At 43.6% G+C, this 24,041-nt stretch overlaps 1 protein-coding gene across 1 annotated transcript; it reads left to right on the top strand.

The window, feature by feature from the left end:
* Positions 1 to 412: 412 nt before the first annotated feature.
* On the top strand, positions 413 to 20,050 carry LOC114567647 (transient receptor potential cation channel subfamily V member 6). The gene is made up of 15 exons (XM_028596754.1): positions 413 to 543; positions 998 to 1,095; positions 2,160 to 2,282; positions 4,486 to 4,626; positions 4,895 to 4,993; positions 6,625 to 6,800; positions 8,162 to 8,308; positions 13,418 to 13,497; positions 13,591 to 13,723; positions 15,447 to 15,533; positions 15,880 to 15,956; positions 16,524 to 16,689; positions 18,572 to 18,638; positions 19,386 to 19,654; positions 19,940 to 20,050. The coding sequence occupies exons 1-15, from the start codon at positions 413 to 415 to the stop codon at positions 20,048 to 20,050; spliced, it is 1,905 nt and encodes a 634-aa protein (XP_028452555.1).
* The last annotated feature ends 3,991 nt before the right edge of the window (positions 20,051 to 24,041 follow it).

Below are 24,041 nucleotides of genomic sequence, written 5' to 3' on the forward strand. Positions count from 1 at the left end.
TCCAATAACCTCTGAATAGTTCTACTTGTTGTTACACTGGACGGTTCCAATAACCTCTGAATAGTTCTACTTGTTGTTACACTGGACGGGTCCAATAACCTCTGAATAGTTCTACTTGTTGTTACACTGGACGGGTCCAATAACCTCTGAATAGTTCTACTCGTTGTTAAACTGGACGGGTCCAATAACCTCTGAATAGTTCTACTTGTTGTTACACTGGACGGGTCCAATAACCTCTGAATAGTTCTACTTGTTGTTACACTGGACGGGTCCAATAACCTCTGAATAGTTCTACTGGGTGTTAATTTGCAATGTGAGCAGCAACCGCCACTACAAAATCAACATGGAGGACACGTAATGTCACCGGGATGTTTATGAATGAACGTGTGTTTCAGTCGAGCGTTCGGTGTCGATGTCTCCGGCTCTGACCAGATCTGCTCCCAGTGAGCTCAACCATTGGTGGAGCCAGCTGAGGTTCCGCCTCCAAAACAAGAAAGGATGGAACCAGATGTTGGATGAGTCCTTTCTGCTCCACACCAAATGGTAAACACTGTGTGTGTGTGTGTGTGTGTGTTTATGTGTGTGTGTGTGTGTATATATATATATATGTGTGTGTGTGTCTCTGTGTGTCTCTGTGTATGTGTGTGTTTGTGTGTCTGTGTGTATGTGTCTATGTCTCTTTGTGTCTGTGTTTGTGTGTGTGTGTATGTTTGTGTGTGTGTGTGTGTTAACCCATGTGTGTGTGTGTGTGTGTCTCTGTGTTTGTGTTTTGTGTGTGTGTGTGTGTGTGTGTGTGTGTGTGTGTGTGTGTCTCTTTGTGTCTGTGTTTGTGTGTGTGTGTGTGTGTGTGTCTCTGTGTGTCTGTGTGTTAACCCATGTGTGTGTGTGTGTGTCTCTCTGTTTGTGTGTGTGTGTGTGTGTGTGTGTGTGTGTGTGTGTGTGTGTGTGTGTGTGTGTGTGTTAACGTGTGTGTGTGTGTGTATCTTCTGCCCTGCAGTATCAATGACAACTCTCTCCTGTACGCGGCCAACAAGAACAGCGTGGCCTCCATCCACAAACTGCTGAGTAGTCCGTCCACTGATGTCTTCGAGAGAGGTAAACTAGGACTTCTGCTATTCCTGTCGCTATGGCAACAACATTTACCACCCAATAATCAAACCTGTGTACCAGCCGAGTCTTTCTAAATCTACATTTTAGGCCTTAACCCACAGGCAACGTTTGGTTTTTCTGGGTCTAGATTTAAAATTAAAACTTGTTTTTTTGTCACTTCATTTCAACTTCTTTGTCGATTTCTTTTCAATGTTTTTGTCAATTTTTCCAAGTTTTTGTAACTTTTTTTCACCGTTTTCATCCAACGGGCAACTTTTGATTTTTTCTGGATCGAAATTTAAAATTAAAACATTTTTTTTGTCAATTTTTTTCAATGTTTTTGTATTTTTTCGATATTTTTGACGATTTATTTTTATGTTTTAGTCAAGTTCTTTGGCCTTTTCTTGATTCTGAGGCGAGACATTTAGCAAACAACAAAGAAGACATTTCCAGAACAAGCCAACTGCAATTTCGGGGATGAGAGACAGAGAGACATTTCGCATTTCGGACATCTGTACAAAACTCAAATATGTTGTTTTTTATTTTTGGGGCCAAAATGTTTCCTTTATTGGAAACTTGCTCTGACCTGGTGTAGTTTTTGTCTCTTCTTTCACAGTTTCTGAAGCTTATTTCTTTGGGCCGTTTTTGTCAAATTTTGTCATTGTTTTTTTTGCTTCTTTTCAACATTTTTTTGGAGATTTTTCCTCTGGTTTTGCCGTTTTATTTGTTCAGAGTCCTATCCGACTTTAATGAGACAAAGTTTAGTTTAATGTGAATTTTGTGAATTAATTTAGACCCAAAAAACACAGCAGTCGTTCCCGATACATTACCCCTGATTTTAATTTACTCAGATCTGATCGTATAATAATAATAGTATTCATAAAGTAAAACACTTCTAGAGACAATAGGCCTATATCAGGAGACATTTATAAAAACTGATAGAAGTCAGTTATCTCAACGTTTATTTACTTCCCTGGAAACAGATATGATGTAGTCGCTGTGGGCGTTACCGTAGCAACAGATGCATAAATGAATCGTCTGTCCCCCCCCCCCTCCCCCCCCTCCCTCAGGGGCTCTCGGAGAGACAGCGCTCCACGTCGCCGTCATGGCCGACAACCTGGAAGCCGCCGTGGCTCTGATGGACGCAGTTCCCGAACTCATCAACGAGCCGATGACCGCCGAGATCTTCCAAGGTGGACACGCAGGAACTCACAGACACAGCAACAAGCACACACACATCACGGGGTTCACATGTTTACTTAAGATAAGATAAGACAAGCGGACCTCTAACGTTAGACCCAGCAGCAGTGGGTCAGACCTCTAACGTTAGACCCAGCAGCAGTGGGTCAGACCACTAACATTAGACCCAGCAGCAGTGGGTCAGACCACTAACATTAGACCCAGCAGCAGTGGGTCAGACCTCTAACGTTAGACCCAGCAGCAGTGGGTCAGACCACTAACATTAGACCCAGCAGCAGTGGGTCAGACCACTAACGTTAGACCCGGCAGCAGTGGGTCAGACCTCTAACGTTAGACCCAGCAGCAGTGGGTCAGACCTCTAACGTTAGACCCAGCAGCAGTGGGTCAGACCACTAACGTTAGACCCGGCAGCAGTGGGTCAGACCTCTAACGTTAGACCCAGCAGCAGTGGGTCAGACCTCTAACGTTAGACCCAGCAGCAGTGGGTCAGACCACTAACATTAGACCCAGCAGCAGTAGGTCAGACCTATAACATTAGACCCAGCAGCAGTGGGTCAGACCACTAACGTTAGACCCAGCAGCAGTGGGTCAGACCACTAACGTTAGACCCAGCAGCAGTGGGTCAGACCTCTAACGTTAGACCCAGCAGCAGTGGGTCAGACCACTAACGTTAGACCCAGCAGCAGTGGGTCAGACCTCTAACATTAGACCCAGCAGCAGTGGATCAGACCTCTAACGTTAGACCCAGCAGCAGTGGGTCAGCAGACCTCTAACATTAGACCCAGCAGCAGTGGGTCAGACCTCTAACATTAGACCCAGCAGCAGTGGGTCAGACCTCTAACATTAGACTCAGCAGCAGTGGGTCAGACCACTAACGTTAAACCCAGCAGCAGTGGGTCAGACCTCTAACATTAGACCCAGCAGCAGTGGGTCAGACCTCTAACATTAGACCCAGCAGCAGTGGGTCAGACCTCTAACATTAGACCCAGCAGCACTGGGTCAGACCTCTAACATTAGACCCAGCAGCAGTGGGTCAGACCTCTAACATTAGACCCAGCAGCAGTGGGTCAGACCTCTAACATTAGACCCAGCAGCAGTGGGTCAGACCTCTAACATTAGACCCAGCAGCAGTGGGTCAGCAGACCTCTAACATTAGACCCAGCAGCAGTGGGTCAGACCACTAACGTTAGACCCAGCAGCAGTGGGTCAGACCTCTAACGTTAGACCCAGCAGCAGTGGGTCAGACCTCTAACATTAGACCCAGCAGCAGTGGGTCAGACCTCTAACGTTAGACCCAGCAGCAGTGGGTCAGACATCTAACATTAGACCCAGCAGCAGTGGGTCAGACCACTAACATTAGACCCAGCAGCAATGGGTCAGACCTCTAACATTAGACCCAGCAGCAGTGGGTCAGACCACTAACATTAGACCCAGCAGCAGTGGGTCAGACCTCTAACGTTAGACCCAGCAGCAGTGGGTCAGACCACTAACATTAGACCCAGCAGCAGTGGGTCAGACCACTAACATTAGACCCAGCAGCAGTGGGTCAGACCTCTAACGTTAGACCCAGCAGCAGTGGGTCACTAACGGGAGAAAGACTGACTGGGACTGAGTTTTATGACCTTACACCAAACGATGGAGACGATGGGAGACCCCCAGAGAGCTGAAGGATCGGAGCCCCGTAGTGATTGGAAAAGTCGCGTCACGCCACTACTGCACCTGTGTGAAAACAATTCTAGGGATGCACCATATCCAGATTCTTGGGGTTCGGCCGAATACCAAATCCACTGGTTAAGATTCTGCCGAAACCAAATAGCGAATCCGTCGTCTGGTTAACAGCACTTTTTAGCTGTGACTGTCCTTCCTTTGCCGTACCTGAAGATGCTGCATTTTGGCTGCTGTCTGTAGATTCCTTCATGCACAACTCATACTCTTTCGGATGTTTCATACCAAATGTTGCATCCCTAGAAAATTCCTATGGATTCTGATTGGCTGTCAGTGTTTCTATCATTCATCAAATCTCTCTGAAAGTGATCCCAACGACATCGTTGCTCATTGTCGTTATAGTTGCGGAGTTGGAACGGTTTTTAAAACTCTACATTTATAGCTATCGTTAAGGCAAGGGACACACATGGGATAAATGTGAGCCTCACTTACACAGCAGGGGAAATGAAAAGTTGATTTACGCTGTCTCAGGTGTCACTCCTCTCCACATCGTCGTGTTGTCGCAGAACATCAACCTGGTTCGTCATCTGATCAGTCGCGGTGCTGACGTGGCTACACCGCGAGTCACCGGTCTGTTCTTCAGGAAGAGGAGAAGAGGACTCGTATACTACGGTAAGTCCCAACGCTCTCTGGTAAAATGATAAAACAGATAATGATGTGTGTATGATACAGTTAAAACAGAAGAACATTTTCTGTTATTTCAAAATCTCTCATACAAAATGGCTCAGTTAGTTTCTGAAAACGTTGAAAAAAACAACAAAAAACACTGTTTGTTAAAATATACAGACATACTAACAGATATTGAGTGCAGCCACAATGAACCCCAAGTTGCTTCTTAATTAATGTGTATGCAAAAATGTACGTGTCTTTTGGTCAACAGGTGAGCACATCCTGTCTTTTGCTGCGTGTGCTGGGAACAAGGACATTATCTCCATGTTGATTGATGCAGGAGCCAGCACCAGGGTCCAGGATGAGCGTGGTATGTAGGGGTAACCCTGACTAATGCACCAGGGTCCAGGATGACCGTGGTATGTAGGGGTAACCCTGACTAATGCACCAGGGTCCAGGATGAGCGCGGTATGTAGGGGTAACCCTGACTAATGCACCAGGGTCCAGGATGACCTTGGTATGTAGGGGTAACCCTGACTAATGCACCAGAGTCCAGGATGACCGTGGTATGTAGGGGTAACCCTGACTAATGCACCAGGGTCCAGGATGAGCGCGGTATGTAGGGGTAACCCTGACTAATGCACCAGGGTCCAGGATGAGCGCGGTATGTAGGGGTAACCCTGACTAATGCACCAGGGTCCAGGATGACCTTGGTATGTAGGGGTAACCCTGACTAATGCACCAGAGTCCAGGATGGCCGTGGTATGTAGGGGTAACCCTGACTAATGCACCAGGGTCCAGGATGAGCGCGGTATGTAGGGGTAACCCTGACTAATGCACCAGAGTCCAGGATGACCGTGGTATGTAGGGGTAACCCCGACTAATGCACCAGGGTCCAGGATAAGCGCGGTATGTAGGGGTAACCCTGACTAATGCACCAGGGTCCAGGATGACCTTGGTATGTAGGGGTAACCCTGACTAATGCACCAGAGTCCAGGATGACCGTGGTATGTAGGGGTAACCCTGACTAATGCACCAGGGTCCAGGATGACCGTGGTATTTAGGGGTAACCCCGACTAATGCACCAGGGTCCAGGATAAGCGCGGTATGTAGGGGTAACCCTGACTAATGCACCAGGGTCCAGGATGACCTTGGTATGTAGGGGTAACCCTGACTAATGCACCAGAGTCCAGGATGACCGTGGTATGTAGGGGTAACCCTGACTAATGCACCAGGGTCCAGGATGACCGTGGTATGTAGGGGTAACCCCGACTAATGCACCAGGGTCCAGGATGAGCGCGGTATGTAGGGGTAACCCTGACTAATGCACCAGGGTCCAGGATGAGCGTGGTATGTAAGGGTAACCCTGACTAATGCACCAGGGTCCAGGATGAGCGCGGTATGTAGGGTTAACTCTGACTAATGCACCAGGGTCCAGGATGACCGCGGTATGTAGGGGTAACTCCGACTAATGTTCTGTTCTGCCGTACATGCAGATGAATGTCTCCAGTACCCGGAGGTCTGCATTTATCTGCTGGTAAAGCTCCCGTTGGATGACTCTCTTCAGAAGGGTTGAAAACCAGCAACTTTCCCTCCTTAGCGTCTAGTGTAGCCACAGCAACCATAAACACCACTGTCTCTAGCCGTTTGCTGCTTCCTGTTTGGTGCTGGAGGGAGCGCACCCATTGGTTGTTGACAATGTTCACATTATTTAACTTCACTACCAAGACTTCAAACATAGGATAATATCAAACATGTTTGATTTTGTCTGAACGTCCAGACGGGAGAAAGACTGACTGGGACTGAGTTTTATGACCTTATACCAAATGATGAGATGAAGGGAGACCCCCGACTCGCCCAGATTTAGACACAATTAATGAAATCCAGCTACAAAAAAAGCTGAAAGTTAGAAGTTAGAAAGGATGTACGGCCTTTTGATTATTAATGGCCTTTTTTTCTCTCTTCTTGTCTCTTTTTGTATTCCCTTGTTTTTCTATATAGGTAACACAGTGCTTCACATTTTGGTTCTGAAGCCCAACAGGACGATTGCATGCCAGGCTCTTGACCTGATTATGGCACGCGATGCCGAGCTGGACCAGCCGGTGCCAATCGACATGGTGCCCAACAACCGAGGCCTTACAACTTTTAAATTGGCTGCCAAAAAAGGAAACACTGTGGTGAGCATAGGCTGAAATCACGGTGTGGTTTGTAATTAATATATATTTAAATAATTGTGTAAACTGTAAAACTATAAAAATGCCAGTTTAGAAACATTTTGAGTCCTGCCTCCCTTGCCTCACAGTGGTTTGATCCACTGCTTGGGTTTCTCCCTTTACATTAACGGTACCTACGTACAGAAGTCCGATGGGACTGGTGGAAGAGAAGCGTCAGTAAGTAGGCTTGCAAGGCTGTTTTATTCACTTTAAACGTCAGATAACATGATTCTGTTCTTTATTGCAGATGATGCTGAGTCATTAATTAATTAGTCATGACAAAAGATTATGCATTTTTCCACAAGGCCGCTAGGTTAGCAGTTATAACGTTACTTAGCTTGTATGGTAGCTTGTTGGATAGGTAGTTAGCTAGCTTGCTAATTCCACCCAGCGTGCCTTTAATGCTACACTGGTTGAGATGAGTCGTCAGTCATCTGAGAGAGCGCTGTGCTTTCTACGCTGTGACAAGAGCTTGTGAACGTAACATTAAGTTGTTAATTTTTACTAATTTAGTGGCTGTCCGGCTGGCTAGTTAGTTTGTTCTCAGTTCTTAGTTCAGCTTCATCTTCATCTTCATCTATAAAGTCCAGTTCAGACCAAAGATTTGAGACGAGACAAGTTTAAACTGGCAGCTATTTGCAACACGTCGGTCTGCAGCGTTGTGAAAGCTGCCAGTTCCCACCAATGAGACGAGACGGTGTATCAACTCCATAGCAACGACTCTTCGTACTTCCATCCTAACTTACGACTTTCAAGCTTTTTGTAGCTGGATATATCATTTGTTGTGTCATAATATGAATGTGGATAATGTTAGTGATAGTGAGATGCTTGCTACAGTTACATTTCTAGTGATGAATCGGCAAAAACACGTTTCATTTCTCTGATTCACGGCTTTGTTCTAGGCTCTCTCTTCAGTCACTCTCCAGCTCGGCTACTCAACCAGCTGACTTCTCTATTGGCTGTTGAAACAGGAGACGTTTCTTACGTTCTAAAACCAGCCTCTGGAGACTCCACCAGCTGAGTCACAGTGACACCATCAGCTGGTTTTAGTCCAGCTGAGATGGGCCAGTTCAGGCCGATGAAACGTTCTCCGCGGCGTTCTAAAACGGTTTTGTCTCGTCGGGAATCTATGGTCTGAACTGGGCGATGTTTAAAGTGAATCCAGTAAAACAGCCTTGCCAGCGTTCCACAACTACACATATGCTCTACAAGTACAGTTTCGGCTGTATCATTTGTGGCCCCTTCAATAATTGCTCTTAAGAAATGTCGTGTTTATTGTCTACTAATCTTATCCTCACTGGCATGCTTCCTTCTGTCTCTTTCAGGTGTTTCAGCACCTGGTCAATAAAAGGCGTGTGGTCCAGTGGAATATGGGCCCCCTGACCTCCATGCTGTACGACCTGACGGAGATAGACTCATGGGCCGACAACATGTCAGTGCTGGAGCTCATCGTGGTCTCTCCCCATAGAGAGGTACAATCGTAGAAATCAAATGGATAGAAAGTCCATTGAACTGTTTGGCGTGGTCATTTGATTGGCACAACAAAATGGAAATTGTTGTTAGTTGTCACTGTGACAGTACTGCACCATTAGGGCAAGGCAAGGCAAGGCAAGGCAGCTTTATTTGTATAGCACATTTCAGCAACAGGGCAATTCAAAGTGCTTTACATAAAACATTAAAGAGCAGTTAGAAAACAATTAAAAAACAATAATAAAAAAATTAAAAACATTAAAAGACAAGAAGAAAATTGATAGTGCAGAATAAGAATAAAAGTTACAGTGCAGTATAAGAAATTAAAGTTAATAAAATAGATTATTTAAAGAAAAGCAACATCAAAAAGATAGGTCTTTAGCTTAGATTTAAAAGAACTGAGAGTTGCAGCGGACCTGCAGGTTTCTGGGAGTTTGTTCCAGATATGTGGAGCATAAAAACTGAACGCTGCTTCCCCTTGTTTAGTTCTGACTCTGGGGACAACAAGTAGACCTGTCCCAGACCACCTGAGAGGTCTGGTTGGGTCATAGTGTAGTAGACCTGTCCTAGACCACCTGAGAGGTCTGGGTGGGTCATAGTGTAGTAGACCTGTCCCAGACCACCTGAGAGGTCTGGGTGGGTCATAATGTAGTAGACCTGTCCCAGACCACCTGAGAGGTTTGGGGGGTCATAATGTAGTAGCAGATCAGAAATGTATTTTGGCCCTAAACCGTTTAGTGATTTATAAACCAGTAAAAGTATTTTGAAATCAATTCTTTGAGGCACTGGAAGCCAGTGTAGAGACTTCAGTACTGGAGTGATGGGATCCACTTTCTTGGTTTTAGTGAGGACTCGAGCAGCAGCGTTCTGAATCAGCTGCAGCTGTCTGATTGATTTTTTAGGGAGACCTGTAAAGACACCGTTACAGTAGTCAAGTCCACTGAAGATAAAAGCATGGACAAGTTTTTCCAGATCCTGCTCTGACAGTCCTTTAACCCTTGATATATTTTTAAGGTGATAATAGGCTGATTTTTTTATTATGTTAATGTGACTTTTAAAATTCAGGTCTGAGTCCATGACTACACCAAGATTTCTTGCTTTGTCTGTTGTTTTTAACATTGTCGTTTGAAGCTGAGCGCTGACTTTCAATCGTTCCTCTTTTGCTCCAAAAACAACCACCTCCGTTTTTTCTACATTTAATTTAAGAAAGTTCTGGCACATCCAATCATTAATATTTTCAATGCACATATTTAATTGTTGTATTGGGCTATAGTTCCCTGGCGATAAGGTTATGTAAATTTGTGTGTCATCCGCATAACTATGGTAACTTATTTTGTTGTTTTCCATAATCTGAGCCAGTGGAAGCAAGTAGATGTTGAACAGAAGAGGCCCCAGAACTGAGCCTTGGGGAACTCCGCACGTCATATTTGTATGCTCAGATGTATAATTACCTATAGACACAAAGTAGTCCCTATTCTTTAAATAGGATTCAAACCACTTTAGTACTGAGCCAGAAAGACCAACCCAGTTTTCCAATCGGTCAAGCAATATGTCATGGTCTACCGTATCAAATGCAGCACTGAGATCAAGTAATACTAAGACTGAAAGTTGGCCACTATCTGTGTTTAAGTGGATGTCATTAAAGACTTTAACAAGAGCCGTCTCAGTGCTGTGGTGTGGTCGAAAACCTGACTGGAAGGCATCAAAACTGTTGTTTAGCGATAAGAAAAGGTTGAGTTGTTGAAAAACTAGCTGTTAGTTGCTCATTAGTGTCGTGTCTAGATTGTTCTTTTTTAGGAGTGGCTTGATGACTGCAGTTTTCAGGGCCTGTGGGAAGATACCTGAGAGCAGAGATGTGTTTACAATCTGTAGAAGATCAGAAGCCAAACAATTCGAAACATTTTTGAAAACACCCGTTGGTAGAATATCAAGGCAACAGGAGGAGGTTTTCAGATGTTGTATTATGTCCTCCAGGTTTTTAAGGTTGATCGGATGAAATTGTGTCATGTTGGAATTTGTTTTGCGTGCACACTGTGACAACACATATCCTGTACTTGATATGGAAGCACTGACTGTTTGTCTAATTTTCTGAATTTTGTCTGTGAAGAAGGAGGCAAAGTCATTGCAAGCCTTGGTAGACAACAGTTCAGATGCTACTGGTACTGGAGGGTTTGTTAATCTATCAACAGTAGCAAACAAAGCACGTGAATTATTATTGTTTCTGGCAATAATGTCAGAGAAAAAGGACCGCCTTGCATTTCTTAGTTCCAGATTATAAATGCAAAGTCTCTCTTTATAAGTGTTATAATGGACCTGGAGATTAGATTTTCGCCAACTGCGTTCAGCTTTTCGACACTCTCTTTTTTCTGTTCTCACAACTATAAATTTCTCCATGGAGATCTTTTCTTACCAGAGACAGCTTTGACCTTAGTGGGAGCAATAGCATCAATAACATTCGTAATTTTACAGTTGAAATTATCTACAAGCTCAGTGACTGAGGCCCCAGTGAGGGCGGGTGTAGAGGAGAAAAGCTGAATGAATGATTCACTGGTGTTTTCAGTGACATACCGTTTTCTGATTAACTTTGTTTGAACACTTTTGGGCAGAGAGATAGTGCCGTTAAAGAAAACACAGGAATGATCAGAGAGAGCAACATCAGTCACCACAACCTTGGAAATGTTCAGACCCTTTGAGATAATCAAGTCCAGAGTGTGCCCCTTATTGGGCGGTGTCACATGCTGAGTCAGTCCATAGCTCTCAAAAACACAACACAGTTCTTTGGTCCCTCCGTCCTGGGGGTTGTCAACATGAATGTTGAAATTACCAGCAATAATTACACGGTCAAAGTTAATACAAATTATAGACAACAGTTCAGTAAAGTCGTCAAAAAAGTTTGCACAGTATTTAGGTGGCCTGTAGATATTTAGAAGTAGAGCTTGAGGGGAGGATCTTAGCTGAAGAGCCACATATTCAAAAGAAGCAACATTTCGCAAATACAAAAAAAAAATTATTTGCGTACATTGGAATGAGTCATTAAACAAAATGGCGACTCCACCTCCTTTCTTATTCACTCTATTCTCACTCATAAAACTGAAGTTAGGGGGGGCTGAGTCAATGAGAACAGCAGCACTGTTATTATGGTCCAACCAGGTTTCAGTTAAAAACCGTAAACTGTGTCGCAGCGTTTAGAAATATCAATGATCAAATCAAAACGAATAACGACTGAGAATTAAACCAAAGTCTGGTCTTTGAGTATTTATTTACATTTGCAAATGGAGAAAACACAGTTTCAAAGGTACACGCAGCACAACTGAAAATGTCTTTCTAACCTAAAATCTAAACATCCAAACATCATATAGTGAAGACCTCTGTTAAGCCACCTCTCTAAATGTATCTTTTAGTATGGCCATAGTTGAAAAGAGACATCATTAACTGTCACACCATTGTCTCACCTTCCCCTCTGCTCTCTGTTCTTAACATTAGCCTAAACATCAGTTTTATCTCAGGAGACAGAAACCTACGTAGTTCTCACTGTTGTAAACAGTCATCGGCCTTCTCCACTTCTAGCTAAGCAAAAAGTCAACAATGAGAGAAGGTTCAAACTAGTAAAACTAAATAATTCTACTGGGCTATAGTTCACGGTTGCCAACTATTTCACTTGGAGTCTTTTGAATCTACACATGAAGAAGCTAAATCTTGTGGCGTTATAAAACAATCTTTAAACAAATGGTTAATATCATTAAACAAATGGTTAATATCATTAAACAAATGGTTAAAATAAAATTTGCCACCACAACGTTCTCGGAGCTAAAGGGAGTGAGGAGGAGAGACAGTTAGAACCAGCGGCAACGGGTCAGCGGACGGCTAACATTAGACCCAGCTGCAAGGACAATTCTGTTACGTTGATTTGAATGGAAATGGCCTTTCTAGCCATTTTATTTCTATGGGGACAATACAGGATGCACTGTATTTTGGTAAATCCCTGACTGGTCAGAAATAATGATGCCGATACGGAAGCTCTAAAGGCAAGGTGAAAAAAAATGTTTTTCAGGCATCCTCACCCAAAACGTAAGTTTAAGTCATATGTACAACCTAAGGCTCCGACACACCAACCTGACGGCCGACCTTCGGCAGAAAAGGCTGTCTGCCTCCCCGAGAAAAAAGTGCCTCGAACACACCGAAATGACGCCGACTTGAGCGTACGTACGTTGACGTAATACGTCTCCATAACAGCAGGCGGCGCTAATGTACATTGTCGCCCAAAAAATGAAAACCGGCAGCTGATTGGACAAACTCCTCACGTGGGTCTGGCTTCTCCCGAATTTCAAAGCCAGACCAAGTCCCACAATGAGCTTTCCTTAGGATGTGCCATTTCTGTGTCTGTAGCTATTGAGGAGGAGAGGGGGGGTGTGGTCTTGACCAACTGCCACTTTGCTTGTTTGAAAGCCATGATGTCTCTCTCTCTCTCTCTCATGGGTGGGCCAAATTCTCTGGGCGGGCAAAGCAGAGAAAGGGGAGGTAACCTTTCTCCTTATGACCTCATAAGGAGAAGATTCCTGATTGGCCCATCTGAGCTTTCATTTTCTCAAAGGCAGAGCAGGATACCCAGGGCTCGGTTTACACCTATCACCATTTCTAGCCACTGGGGGACCATAGGCAGGCTGGGGGAACTCACATTAATGTTAAAAAACTTCAAACCTTCATGACATGGGACCTTTAAAGGCAATTGCTCCTCCAACTGACGACGGCACGGACCACACCGAACAGACTCGACTAACTGACCTCGCCAGACTGTCGACGGCCAATAATCGGGGTGGTGTGTCGGCTCCTTTAATCTTAGGTTTTGGCCAGGATTAGTATCCCCTCCTATGTAGCACAAACATAAACTTTATATACTTTCAATTCCCTTTGTATCATACACTAAGCGCTTCAGCACGGGCGTCTCAACCCCAAAACAGCCAAATAAAGAAGTAAAAGTTTATATTGAAGATACTATTCAAGTCGTATGTACGACCTAAACTTTTGGCCGACGATGCCCGAAAACGTTTACCTTCCGTATGTTGATGTGATGCTGAGGAGAAATGGAAAACTAATTTTGTTTTGTTCACCAGCCAAGAAGGATACTGGAGCTGACTCCTGTGAGGCAGCTGGTCAGCCTGAAGTGGAACCTGTATGGAAAACATTACTTCAGGTAAAGTTTGACATCTGTAGTCCAATATCTGAACTGTACAAAATGTCCAGTCTTGTTTAACACTGTTTTTATCGCTCTGTTTTTCTGTGTCAGGGTCCTGCTGTTTGTCTACCTCCTGTACATCTGGATCTTCACAATGTGTTGTGTATTTCGCCCTATTATGGACATTCCGGGGAACAACACAAATCCCCACGACAAAACCGTCAAGATGCAGAAACCACTTAATGTGCGTAAATCAGGGCTGTCAATCGCTTCAAATCTTAAGCGTGATTGATCGCATGAGTGTCCTAGTTAACTTGCGATTAATCGCAATCATCATCTCTACACATGTCCTCCAAATGTGGCTGTAATAACTCAAAGCGTTCAGGAGATATAGCTTATTTTATATAATATATATATACAGTGTTCGAATTACGTGGAGGCAGAGGGAGCTGAGCTCCCATAGAGTGAGGACTGGCTCCCATGAAAGCAACAATGTTAAAAATCTGAGGGGGTCTCTCATATCTGAAGGTGTCTGCCATATGTGGCATTTTAATTTAATCTTAAACAATGCTCATTATCCATCCCTGTGGTCTCTTGCCATTAAAGACGTTAAATTAAAAATATTAAATATAGGCTACGGGATGGAGACCTGAGCCTACCCTACGCTCATGAACGCAGCATGACGGCACTTCACCACCACACCACTAGGCTATGTGAGCAAACCGCATACGGTCGATTTGACATCACTCGCAAGTCCAAAGAAGTCACCTTGCTTTTAGCACCAAATACCACCAATACATCTTAAATATAAATAAATCTTTAGTTATCCTCTGTCATTCAGAGCTATGGAAAAGTTCCCAGATATTTTCAAACACCTGTCAGCAATACAATGCAATCTCTGATGGCGGAATATTCAGTGAATAGGCTACCCGACAACATCTCAGTGCAAATTCCAAAATTGTTCGTCTATTTATTACCACGGTTCAACACACGAGACGACCGAACACCCAAGTGTTGTTATCACTACGTGTACGTTATAAGACTAGAACATAGTTTGGCTGTGCAAAGGCTTTATTAATTTCTGCCAGTTAGTGCATTTCCCCTGTGTATAAGTTGAAGACTACATGCATTATTGTGTTTGACACTGAGGATATCTGAGATGGTGGTCTGGTTCAAATGATTTTATTTCATTGTGAAATTGAGAATGACACTCAGACTAAATCATTTAGTCTATTTCTTTGTATTGTGATAGTGTAATGAAATATTTACTATTACAATCAATAATATGTTGAAATTAATTATAAGGAATCCATTTCTGTAAGAAAAAATCTCTCTGTCTGTTGTGCGTGTGTGTCCAGTTATAGAATAGGCCTACCTTGTGCATATACTGCGCAAAAGCGCCACTCGCACCTAGGCTATTTAATTGTATAGCCTTGTAAGGCTATGTGCGGGGTGTGCTAACTTTTTTTATGAGATAGAGAGACCCCCTTAAAGACAAAAAGATAATTCGAGCACTGATACACTATGAGCCATGCTCATGGCTTTAGAGCTAACTTTCAGTTCCAACTATAGTTGAACTGTAATAGAAAGTCTTTCCGGCTTATGCCAGAGATCTTCTGTACCAAATTTAGTGAAGATGCTCAAAATCTCGGAGGAGTAGGTAAAAAACTGATGAGAACTATGGCTGTCAATTAGTTCAAATATTTAAAAAAACATGTAGTATGTATTTTTGGGCACGAAAGTAACCATGCAGATTCCCAAATTGTGATTGTGAGTTCATTAAATCACACCTATATGAAAATATGCACTGACATTTCTTGGAGCTGCTGCTGGCCCACCGACAAAAGCACACGTTGACAGTATCTTCGTAATACTACTAGGCTACTACTACTAATAATAATAATAATAATAATGGGAAGGATTTTTTTTATCCTTTTGTATTTCTATTTCCTCTCTCCGTGCCTCAGGAGAGTTACGCGACACATGCGGACCACTTGCGGCTGGTGGGGGAGATAATCAGCGTCCTGGGAGCTGTTGTCATCCTGTTGCTGGAGGTGAGACTATGAAACATGCTTTATCTTCTTAAACACTGTGCCGTACCAGGCAACAGTTTGGACACACTTTTGGACTGGGAAAGTGTGTAGAATCAGACATCAGATTTTATAAACTGTGTGTTTTGTGTGCAGGAAAATTAATGTGTAAAGTAATTTGTAACTAAAGCTGTAACAGATGAATGTAGTGGAGTAAAAAGTACAATATTTCTCTCTGAAAGAGAGAAAGTGGCATGAAAAGAAAAGACTCAAGTAAAGTACAAGTACCTCAACATTTGGACTGAAGTACAGTACTGGAGTAAATGTACTTAGTTACATTCCAGCGCTGCTGTACTCCCTCTTCCAACAGATCCCTGACATGCTGAGAGTGGGGGCAAAGCACTATTTTGGCCAGACAGCACTGGGAGGCCCCTTCCACGCTATCTTGTGAGTGGAAAACACATCTCAGCAGTGTAACAGCAAAAACACACCGCACGCTGAAGCGCCGTGAATAGCCGTGAAGCGTAGATACCAGACGCACATTTTCACAAAGCTGTGTGTGTGTGTGTGTGTGTGTGTGTGTGTGTGTGTGTGTGTGTGTGTGTGTGTGTGTCTGTCTCTTTCTCTCTCTGTGTGCCTGATCGCGTGTCTCACTGTAGACGCTTCTGAGAAGTCAAGATTGCAAAAATCACCATGATCCGAGGTATTTTATTTTGAAATATGTTTTATTTTTGTAAAGTATCCGGCTGCACTGTGGTCTTCCTGTATTTGATTACCTGCCTGGCTCGACACATTCGCCCGTGGCTCGCGGAGGAAATAGAAAAGACGCCGAAACAAACGCTGTAGCGCGCAGGTCTGATTGTAGCTGGTATGAACAGACAGATTGGATAACAGGGGCGCCAAAATTACAATGGCTCCACTTCACGGCGCTTCACGGCTATTCGGTGTGTTTTGGCTGTAACAACGCTCCCTGGTCTGAAATAGCCCTGACAGTAACTTCTGTGTTGTTTCCAGCATCAGCTACGCATTCCTGGTGGTAATACTCTGTGTGTTCAGAGTCTGCTCGGTGCAGGCGGAGAAGGAGGTGATGGCGATGTGTTTAGTTCTCTGCTGGACCAACGTCCTGTACTTCGCCCGAGGTTTCGAAATGTTCGGCCCCTATGTCATCATGATACAGAAGGTAGGACTCGGCCACCCGTTCTCACTCCCATCTCGTAAAATAGGGATGCTTGGTCAGTGTCTCTCAGCGTCAGATACCGACGCAATAAGCATCATTTAGCGCGTGTGTAGAACGCACCAGGCAGAGCAGCAGCTATACCCGGCACTGTAAGATGACGTAGTATTAAGAGAGACAATAGTAGAGAGTAGTATGAAGAGAGACAGCAGTAGAGAGTAGTATGTAGAGAGAGACAATGGTAGAGAGTAGTATGTAGAGAGACAACAGTAGAGAGTAGTATGAAGAGAGACAACAGTAGAAAATAGTATGTAGAGAGACAGCAGTAGAGAGTAGTATGTAGAGAGACATCAGTAGAGAGTAGTATGTAGAGAGACAGCAGTAGAGAGAAGTATGTAGAGAGACATCAGTAGAGAGTAGTATGTAGAGAGACATCAGTAGAGAGTAGTATGTAGAGAGACGGCAGTAGAGAGTAGTATGTAGAGAGACATCAGTAGAGAGTAGTATGTAGAGAGACAGCAGTAGAGAGTAGTATGTAGAGAGAGACAACAGTAGAGAGTAGTATGAAGAGAGACAGCAGTAGAGAGTAGTATGTAGAGAGACAGCAGTAGAGAGTAGTATGTAGAGAGACATCAGTAGAGAGTAGTATGTAGAGAGACAGCAGTAGAGAGAAGTATGTAGAGAGACATCAGTAGAGAGTAGTATGTAGAGAGACATCAGTAGAGAGTAGTATGTAGAGAGACGGCAGTAGAGAGTAGTATGTAGAGAGACATCAGTAGAGAGTAGTATGTAGAGAGACAGCAGTAGAGAGTAGTATGTAGAGAGAGACAACAGTAGAGAGTAGTATGAAGAGAGACAGCAGTAGAGAGTAGTATGTAGAGAGAGACAACAGTAGAGAGTAGTATGAAGGGAGACAGCAGTAGAGAGTAGTATGTAGAGAGACAGCAGTAGAGAGTAGTATGTAGAGAGAGACAACAGTAGAGAGTAGTATGAAGAGAGACAACAGTAGAGAGTAGTATGAAGAGAGACAGCAGTAGAGAGTAGTATGTAGAGAGAGACAACAGTAGAGAGTAGTATGAAGAGAGACAACAGTAGAGAGTAGTATGTAGAGAGACAGCAGTAGAGAGTAGTATGTAGAGAGAGACAACAGTAGAGAGTAGTATGAAGAGAGACAACAGTAGAGAGTAGTATGAAGAGAGACAGCAGTAGAGAGTAGTATGTAGAGAGAGACAACAGTAGAGAGTAGTATGAAGAGAGACAACAGTAGAGAGTAGTATGAAGAGAGACAACAGTAGAGAGTAGTATGTAGAGAGACGACAGTAGAGAGTAGTACTTAAAGAGAAAATTGGACATACCGGATGTTATTGGATATAACATTTCATATGTGACAGAAAATACAGAAAAGCATAATAGGGTTGGTCCTTCAAGCCGGAGACAACAGTAAAGAGTAGTATGTAGAGAGACAACAGTAGAGAGTAGTATGAAGAGAGACAACAGTAGAGAGTAGTATGTAGAGAGACAACAGTAGAGAGTAGTATGTAGAGAGACAACAGTAGAGAGTAGTATGTAGAGAGATAAATCTTTACAATCATTCCCTGAAAACATCAAGCAGGCCTGTCTTGTTGCACCTTCTGCAACTTCTTCAAACATCTTCTTGACATTTTCAGCCTGTAACTTTGCTTAGAGGTTCCCGTTAACGTTGCACAATGTGACCGCCGTTTAAAATTAATTTAAAGAAAGTGGTATGTGAGGGACAAGTCAATATAGACTAGCATACAGTAACAGCTTCTAATGTGTATCGCAGTTGAAACAGTTGAAAACATTCATTAGACATTTTGAAAAGTTAGTTTTTGCAGACTGACCTACCATGTGTCTCATTTCCTCCTAGGTTATGTTTGGAGACCTGATGAAGTTCATGTCCCTGATTGTCATTGTGGACATTGGTTACGCCAGCTGTGAGTATATTCTGGGCAACATGTGCTAACAAGTAATTAAAGGTGACCTATTATATAGCATTTTCAGCTTCATACTTGTATTTTTGTGTTTGTTTTAGAACATATTTACATGCTTTAATGTTCCAAAAACCCTTCTGATACTGCCCATGACTGCTGCACCTGTATTCACCCTCTTTCCTGAGCTCCTGTCTCTTTAAAAAGCCTAGTCTGCTCTGATTGGTCAGCTTTCTGCCTCTCGCTCCAGTTGTTATTGTCTTGTACAGTCAGTGTCCAGCTTCAACAGAGTATACAGCAGTACTTTGTGCCTTGAAAAACACAGATAGAGGCTTCTGAACCAAATACTACCCAACCGGGCATGTTTCAACAGTAATGTGACCCGAAATTGATGACAATTTAACAACATTGGCAGCCAAGATTGCGGCTTTTACTACCGTTAGCATGAAGCTACATGCAACAATGTTAACACTTCAGTAGCTTAAAAAAACACTGCAGTAGTTCCTGTTTGGACATATCGGATGTTATTGGATATAACATTATAGATATGGCAGAAAATACAGAAAAGCATAATAGGGTTGGTCCTTCGAGCCGGATTCAGCGTGGTCACCGTGGGATTGTTTAGATATGTTCTCGGATCAGTATACACACCCAGTAGATGCCTGGGGTACCTTTAATTCTCACGCAGTTTGTGAGATTAGAAATGTTTGGAATAAGATGAGTTAAACTTTTCTCCTCTCATGTTCTCCTCAGCCCTGTGGATGGTGTATATGACCCAGGAGTTTGGCACCCTTAATGAATATAGCTCCTACCCCAGCATCCTCTGGGCCGAGTTCGAGGTCAACTTGGCCCTCGTAAATATGCCAGAGAACCCTACCTACGTCACCCCCTTGATCGTCTACGTGGTGCAGGTCGCCTATACTATCTTCGCCTTCGTCCTTCTGGTGAATCTACTGGTAGCCATGATGTGTGAAACGCAAGTGAGGGTTGCCAAGGAGAGAGACGAGCTGTGGAGGACTCAGGTACACAGACGCACACACACACACACACACACACACACACACACACACACACACACACACACACACACACACACACACACACACACACACACACACACACACAAATATTATATAATATATGTACAACAATACAATACAAATATATATGAACCTAAAAATGAGTATGATATGGGACCTTTAAAAATGCACTCTGTCTCTGTGGACTTGCATCAAAAGACACAGACACATCATCATGTCCCTGTGCATTGCTGCGTCATGGTAACGAGCTGTGTTGATGTTGTGAAGGTGGTAGCTACGACTCTGATGCTGGAGAGGCGACTGCCCCGCCGCCTGTGGCCCCGACTCGGGATGTGTGGGCTCGACTACGGCCTGAGCGATAGCTGGTATCTCAGGTAAGAACAGAAAATAGCAACGCATCGCACATAAACACACAATAAACATCCATGAAACATAAGCATACATTATCTCATCCAATGCATTCAATAAATATTTGATAGGGGAGAGCGTGCCTTTGCAGTAGGAGCCCCGAGACTCTGGAATATATTGCCTCTGTGGTGAATCTGTGCTGCCTGCATGATCCGACATGCGCAAGATGTTCGCACACACGCAGATAATAATCCTGTTTACGACACTGCACGATCTGTTCATTTTACAGCGCTCTGGTGGCGTACCGATGGACCTAATACCATATAGCAAAGAATCGCAAAGGGGAGTGTGGAGGAAACTGAAGGTTTGCCTCAGACTTCATTCGACATGTAACCAAAATTGTGTATGTTCATGTCTCATGTAACAACTGGCAACCACGTAAACGCCTCATAATATTCATTTTTTTGCACTAAAAACCCTGACTGAGACGCAGATTCTGAAATGCGTTGTATACATGCGTTGTACATGTCAAAAGAATGTCTCTAAAACCTGAATAATACCAGAATATCACGCACATCTTAATCAGAAAATGCTGAATTCGGTAAAAGGTCTTGATATGCTGTTGATATGACTATATAGTATTCGGAATAATAGTGGATATTGGTGTGCGTGTGAACGTACTCTCTGATGTACAGTAGGTGAATGAGAGGTCTATTTTTAAAACAAGAACAGTCCCTATGTAACACATTTTCAGTTTGAACGTCCCCATGGAAACAAGAATCCTGAAGCCAGCTCCATCTGTCAGTAGCGTAAAAGTTAAAAGCACTCTTTCCTAATTTAAAATTGATAAAAAAGTTAAAAAAAATAAAATAAAAAAGTCCCATAATCAAAAACAATGAAGGTGTGTGTCCATTGTTAGCATCATTTCCATTCATTTCTATGGGAGCAGCCATGCAATGCATTCTGGGAGTGTCGCCCGCTCCTCATTTGCATAAAGTTGAATCCAGACAACTTTATGCAAATGGGGAGCGATGGCTGCAGCTGATTGGATGAATCAATACATACAATACAATCTGGTATTTTACGAAAATATGTTTCTGAAAACATTTTAAGAGAGAAATAGGCCTCTCAGCAGCTGAATCTGTTTTCATTTCAGATCAACTAAGGTCAGTTTGAAAGATTTCCGTCAGCTTTTGAGAGGCGTCGCGCCGAGCCGCCCGCTCCTCATTTGCATAAAGTTGAATCCAGCCAACATTATGCAAATGAGGAGCGGCGGCTTGACTCGCTGCCTCTTTTTGGTGAACTATTTTCTTAAAATACCAGATCCTAGTCCGAATGAGCTGTCATTATGGTCTGTTTTGAAATCAGGAGCAGCCAGCCCCACGTGACGCATTCGTCCAATCAGCTGCAGCCATCACAGTTGTAGGAGGGCAGAGCATGTTTTCTTTGTTTGTCATTGGGAAGTAGAGAGAAACTGGTGGCGAGCTCACTAGCGTGCAATGCTGGGAAGCGGGGCGATCCCATCCGTGATAACAACGCCTATATGGACACTATGAATCAGAAATGTTGGAACAAAAGATTGTAGAATGTTTGGCCTGATGGACCAAACTTTAAAAGTTGTTCTGCTTGTCAAAAAGACAATTCAACGTTGCCCCTTCCAGCTTGTCTTTAAGGTGTGCTGGGCATCTAACATTTATTATTGTCTCTACTAGAGTCCAGACGGACCGGAACCAGAACCACAACCAGACGCCACAGTACCAGATCCAGGACCAGCCGCTTCAGGACGAGGACCAGAACCTGACCCAGGAGCTGCAGATCCAGGAGCTGCAGTTCGTACGAGCAGAGCTGCAGCAGCTCGGGTTTATGATCCAGAAGCTGGTTCAGAACCGGACCCGGTGTGACTCAGGCTCACAGATCTTCGTCTGAAGGCCCCCCCCTCACTGTGAAAGCAGCATTCACACTCTGATATGCATATATGCAAACACGCATATATACCAAACGTGTACCGAGACCTTTTGGTCCCTCTTTTGCTTTTTTGTCGGAAAAAGGGACAAAAACGTTGAAAAACAAATGTTTTTTGAAAAAAACAACAAAATCATCGTTTGGCCGTTTTCAAGCCTTTATTGGACCGGACAGCTTAGACAGGCAGGGAGAGAGAGGGGGAACGACATGGAGCAAAGGGACGGAATCGAACCCACAGCCGCTGCAGCAAGGACAGAGATCCTGCACATGGGGCGCACTCCACCCAGGCGAGCCAACAGACACAAACTGCTGGAAGAGCTGCACATTTTGGGACTAAACCATCTGATATTTTAGCAAGATGTAGTCAAATATCTTAAAGCTGGAATATTTTCAGGGAAATTCGTAATATTTATAGAAAAGAGACGTCTGCTCTGATGAACATATTAGCTTCCAACTTTCCAACACACACAAGTCACCTATTCTCGGGTAACTGAACCACCAACTACCGCTGACCTGACGGAGCACCACACGGAGCACCACACGGAGCACCGTAGCCAGCATCACATGGTTTATCCCTTGTGCATGCGCAGTCATGAAGATTTCTTTTGTCTTACATCCACAGTCACTGTATATTACAGCTGCGAGACCAGAGATCTGCTCCCAACATCAGCATTTTTCTTCAGCCAATGTTAGTGAAGCAAGTGGCCCGGATCTTAGAGGGCTACGCCTGTACTCATAGAATCTGCAGTTACAATACGTAACTCTCGTTCTATCTCGTATAGGCTTTGGCCTCTAAGAGCTGTCGCTATTGGGTCAAGGGCGAAGCTGATGTAGTCAACGCCACCTCTGACACCAAAATCTACAAGCAGATGGCATAGACTATCTCCTCTTCCTTCTCACACTGTATCATACGGACCCGTTCAGGAGAACACGTTGGATTGGGACAGAGCAACACCGAACGGCGCCGATTTATGTTTTTCTCCGTGGGTGCTCACGGTGGCACGCCTTTTAAAAAAAAAAAAAAAAAAAAAAAAAAAAAAAAAAAGTAACTCAGGACAGCGCCATTTCTCACAAATACAGATGAAAAGTTTAACCAACACATAACCGTGATCAGCATCGTGGGAAAATAAGAATCAATGCCCTCCTGTCTGCCCTGGTGGTGGATGGCGTCGATGCACTTGCATCATTAGGTTTTGTATTTTTAATAACAAATCTGTCCATTTTAGTTCATTTACCTAATGCACATGCATGCACTGTATTTAATTTAATTGTTTATTTAGATAGGGACAGTGCATATTTATGGACAATCAGTACAAGTACACAATGTAAATATGCTAGAGTTAGCACCATAGCTAATTTTCATCCATTGTCTATTATAACATGTGATTGTCACACAGTGAAACGTGTGAGGGAGCGGGACTGAGAAGTTGTTGATGTTCAAATTTCTTGGATCTTCGCAAATCCTACCTACGGCACCTTATAGTGTGTGTGTGTGGGGGGGTGTCACTAAAGAGGCGTTTTCTTCCGAGACACGCTGTGATTGGTGGATAGGATATGGAGCGGGGGACTGACAGCGACATAACCAATCACAGGTTTAATTTTAAATGAATTTAGCCTACTGGCAGTCTGGCACACGTGGGTGCTCAGTATTTTCCGTGGGTGCTCAAGCTCCGGAGCACCCACGGAGCAAACCGAACAGCTGAAAAACGCTGCGATGGAGGATTTTTCTTTTTCTTTTGGTTGGAGTAAATGAAGCGAACTCCAGATGTGGAAGCAGCCGGAGTCTGAGAGGAACCAGAACGGCCTAAAGTCCAGAATTTCTCAGAAATGTAAAAACTAAATGAAATAGTAAGAAATGTGATGTTCTGTAACTTGCATCATTTAAATAAGAAGCACAAATGTTCATTAATGTGCTGTTTTTCTTCTTTAACTATATTTGATTTATTATCTGATCTTCTCTCTGTCTTCCTTCATTAGAAATGATTTGATCTGATTGTTTCTCCGTCTTGATTTTATTGAAGTTCTTTTGTTTTTTAAAGATGACTTTTGACTTTTCTGC

The sequence above is a fragment of the Perca flavescens genome, chromosome 14, assembly GCF_004354835.1.
Source record: "Perca flavescens isolate YP-PL-M2 chromosome 14, PFLA_1.0, whole genome shotgun sequence".
In the NCBI taxonomy this organism is placed as follows: Eukaryota; Metazoa; Chordata; class Actinopteri; order Perciformes; family Percidae; genus Perca; species Perca flavescens.

Excerpts from the sequence above, each read along its gene's own strand:
- LOC114567647 (XM_028596754.1), top strand. The coding sequence starts at position 413 with ATGTCTCCGGCTCTGACCAGATCTGCTCCCAGTGAGCTCAACCATTGG. Across the intron at positions 6,801-8,161 it reads CCAAAAAAGGAAACACTGTG|GTGTTTCAGCACCTGGTCAA; the intron begins GTGAGCATAGGC and ends TGTCTCTTTCAG. Across the intron at positions 8,309-13,417 it reads TGGTCTCTCCCCATAGAGAG|CCAAGAAGGATACTGGAGCT; the intron begins GTACAATCGTAG and ends TTTGTTCACCAG.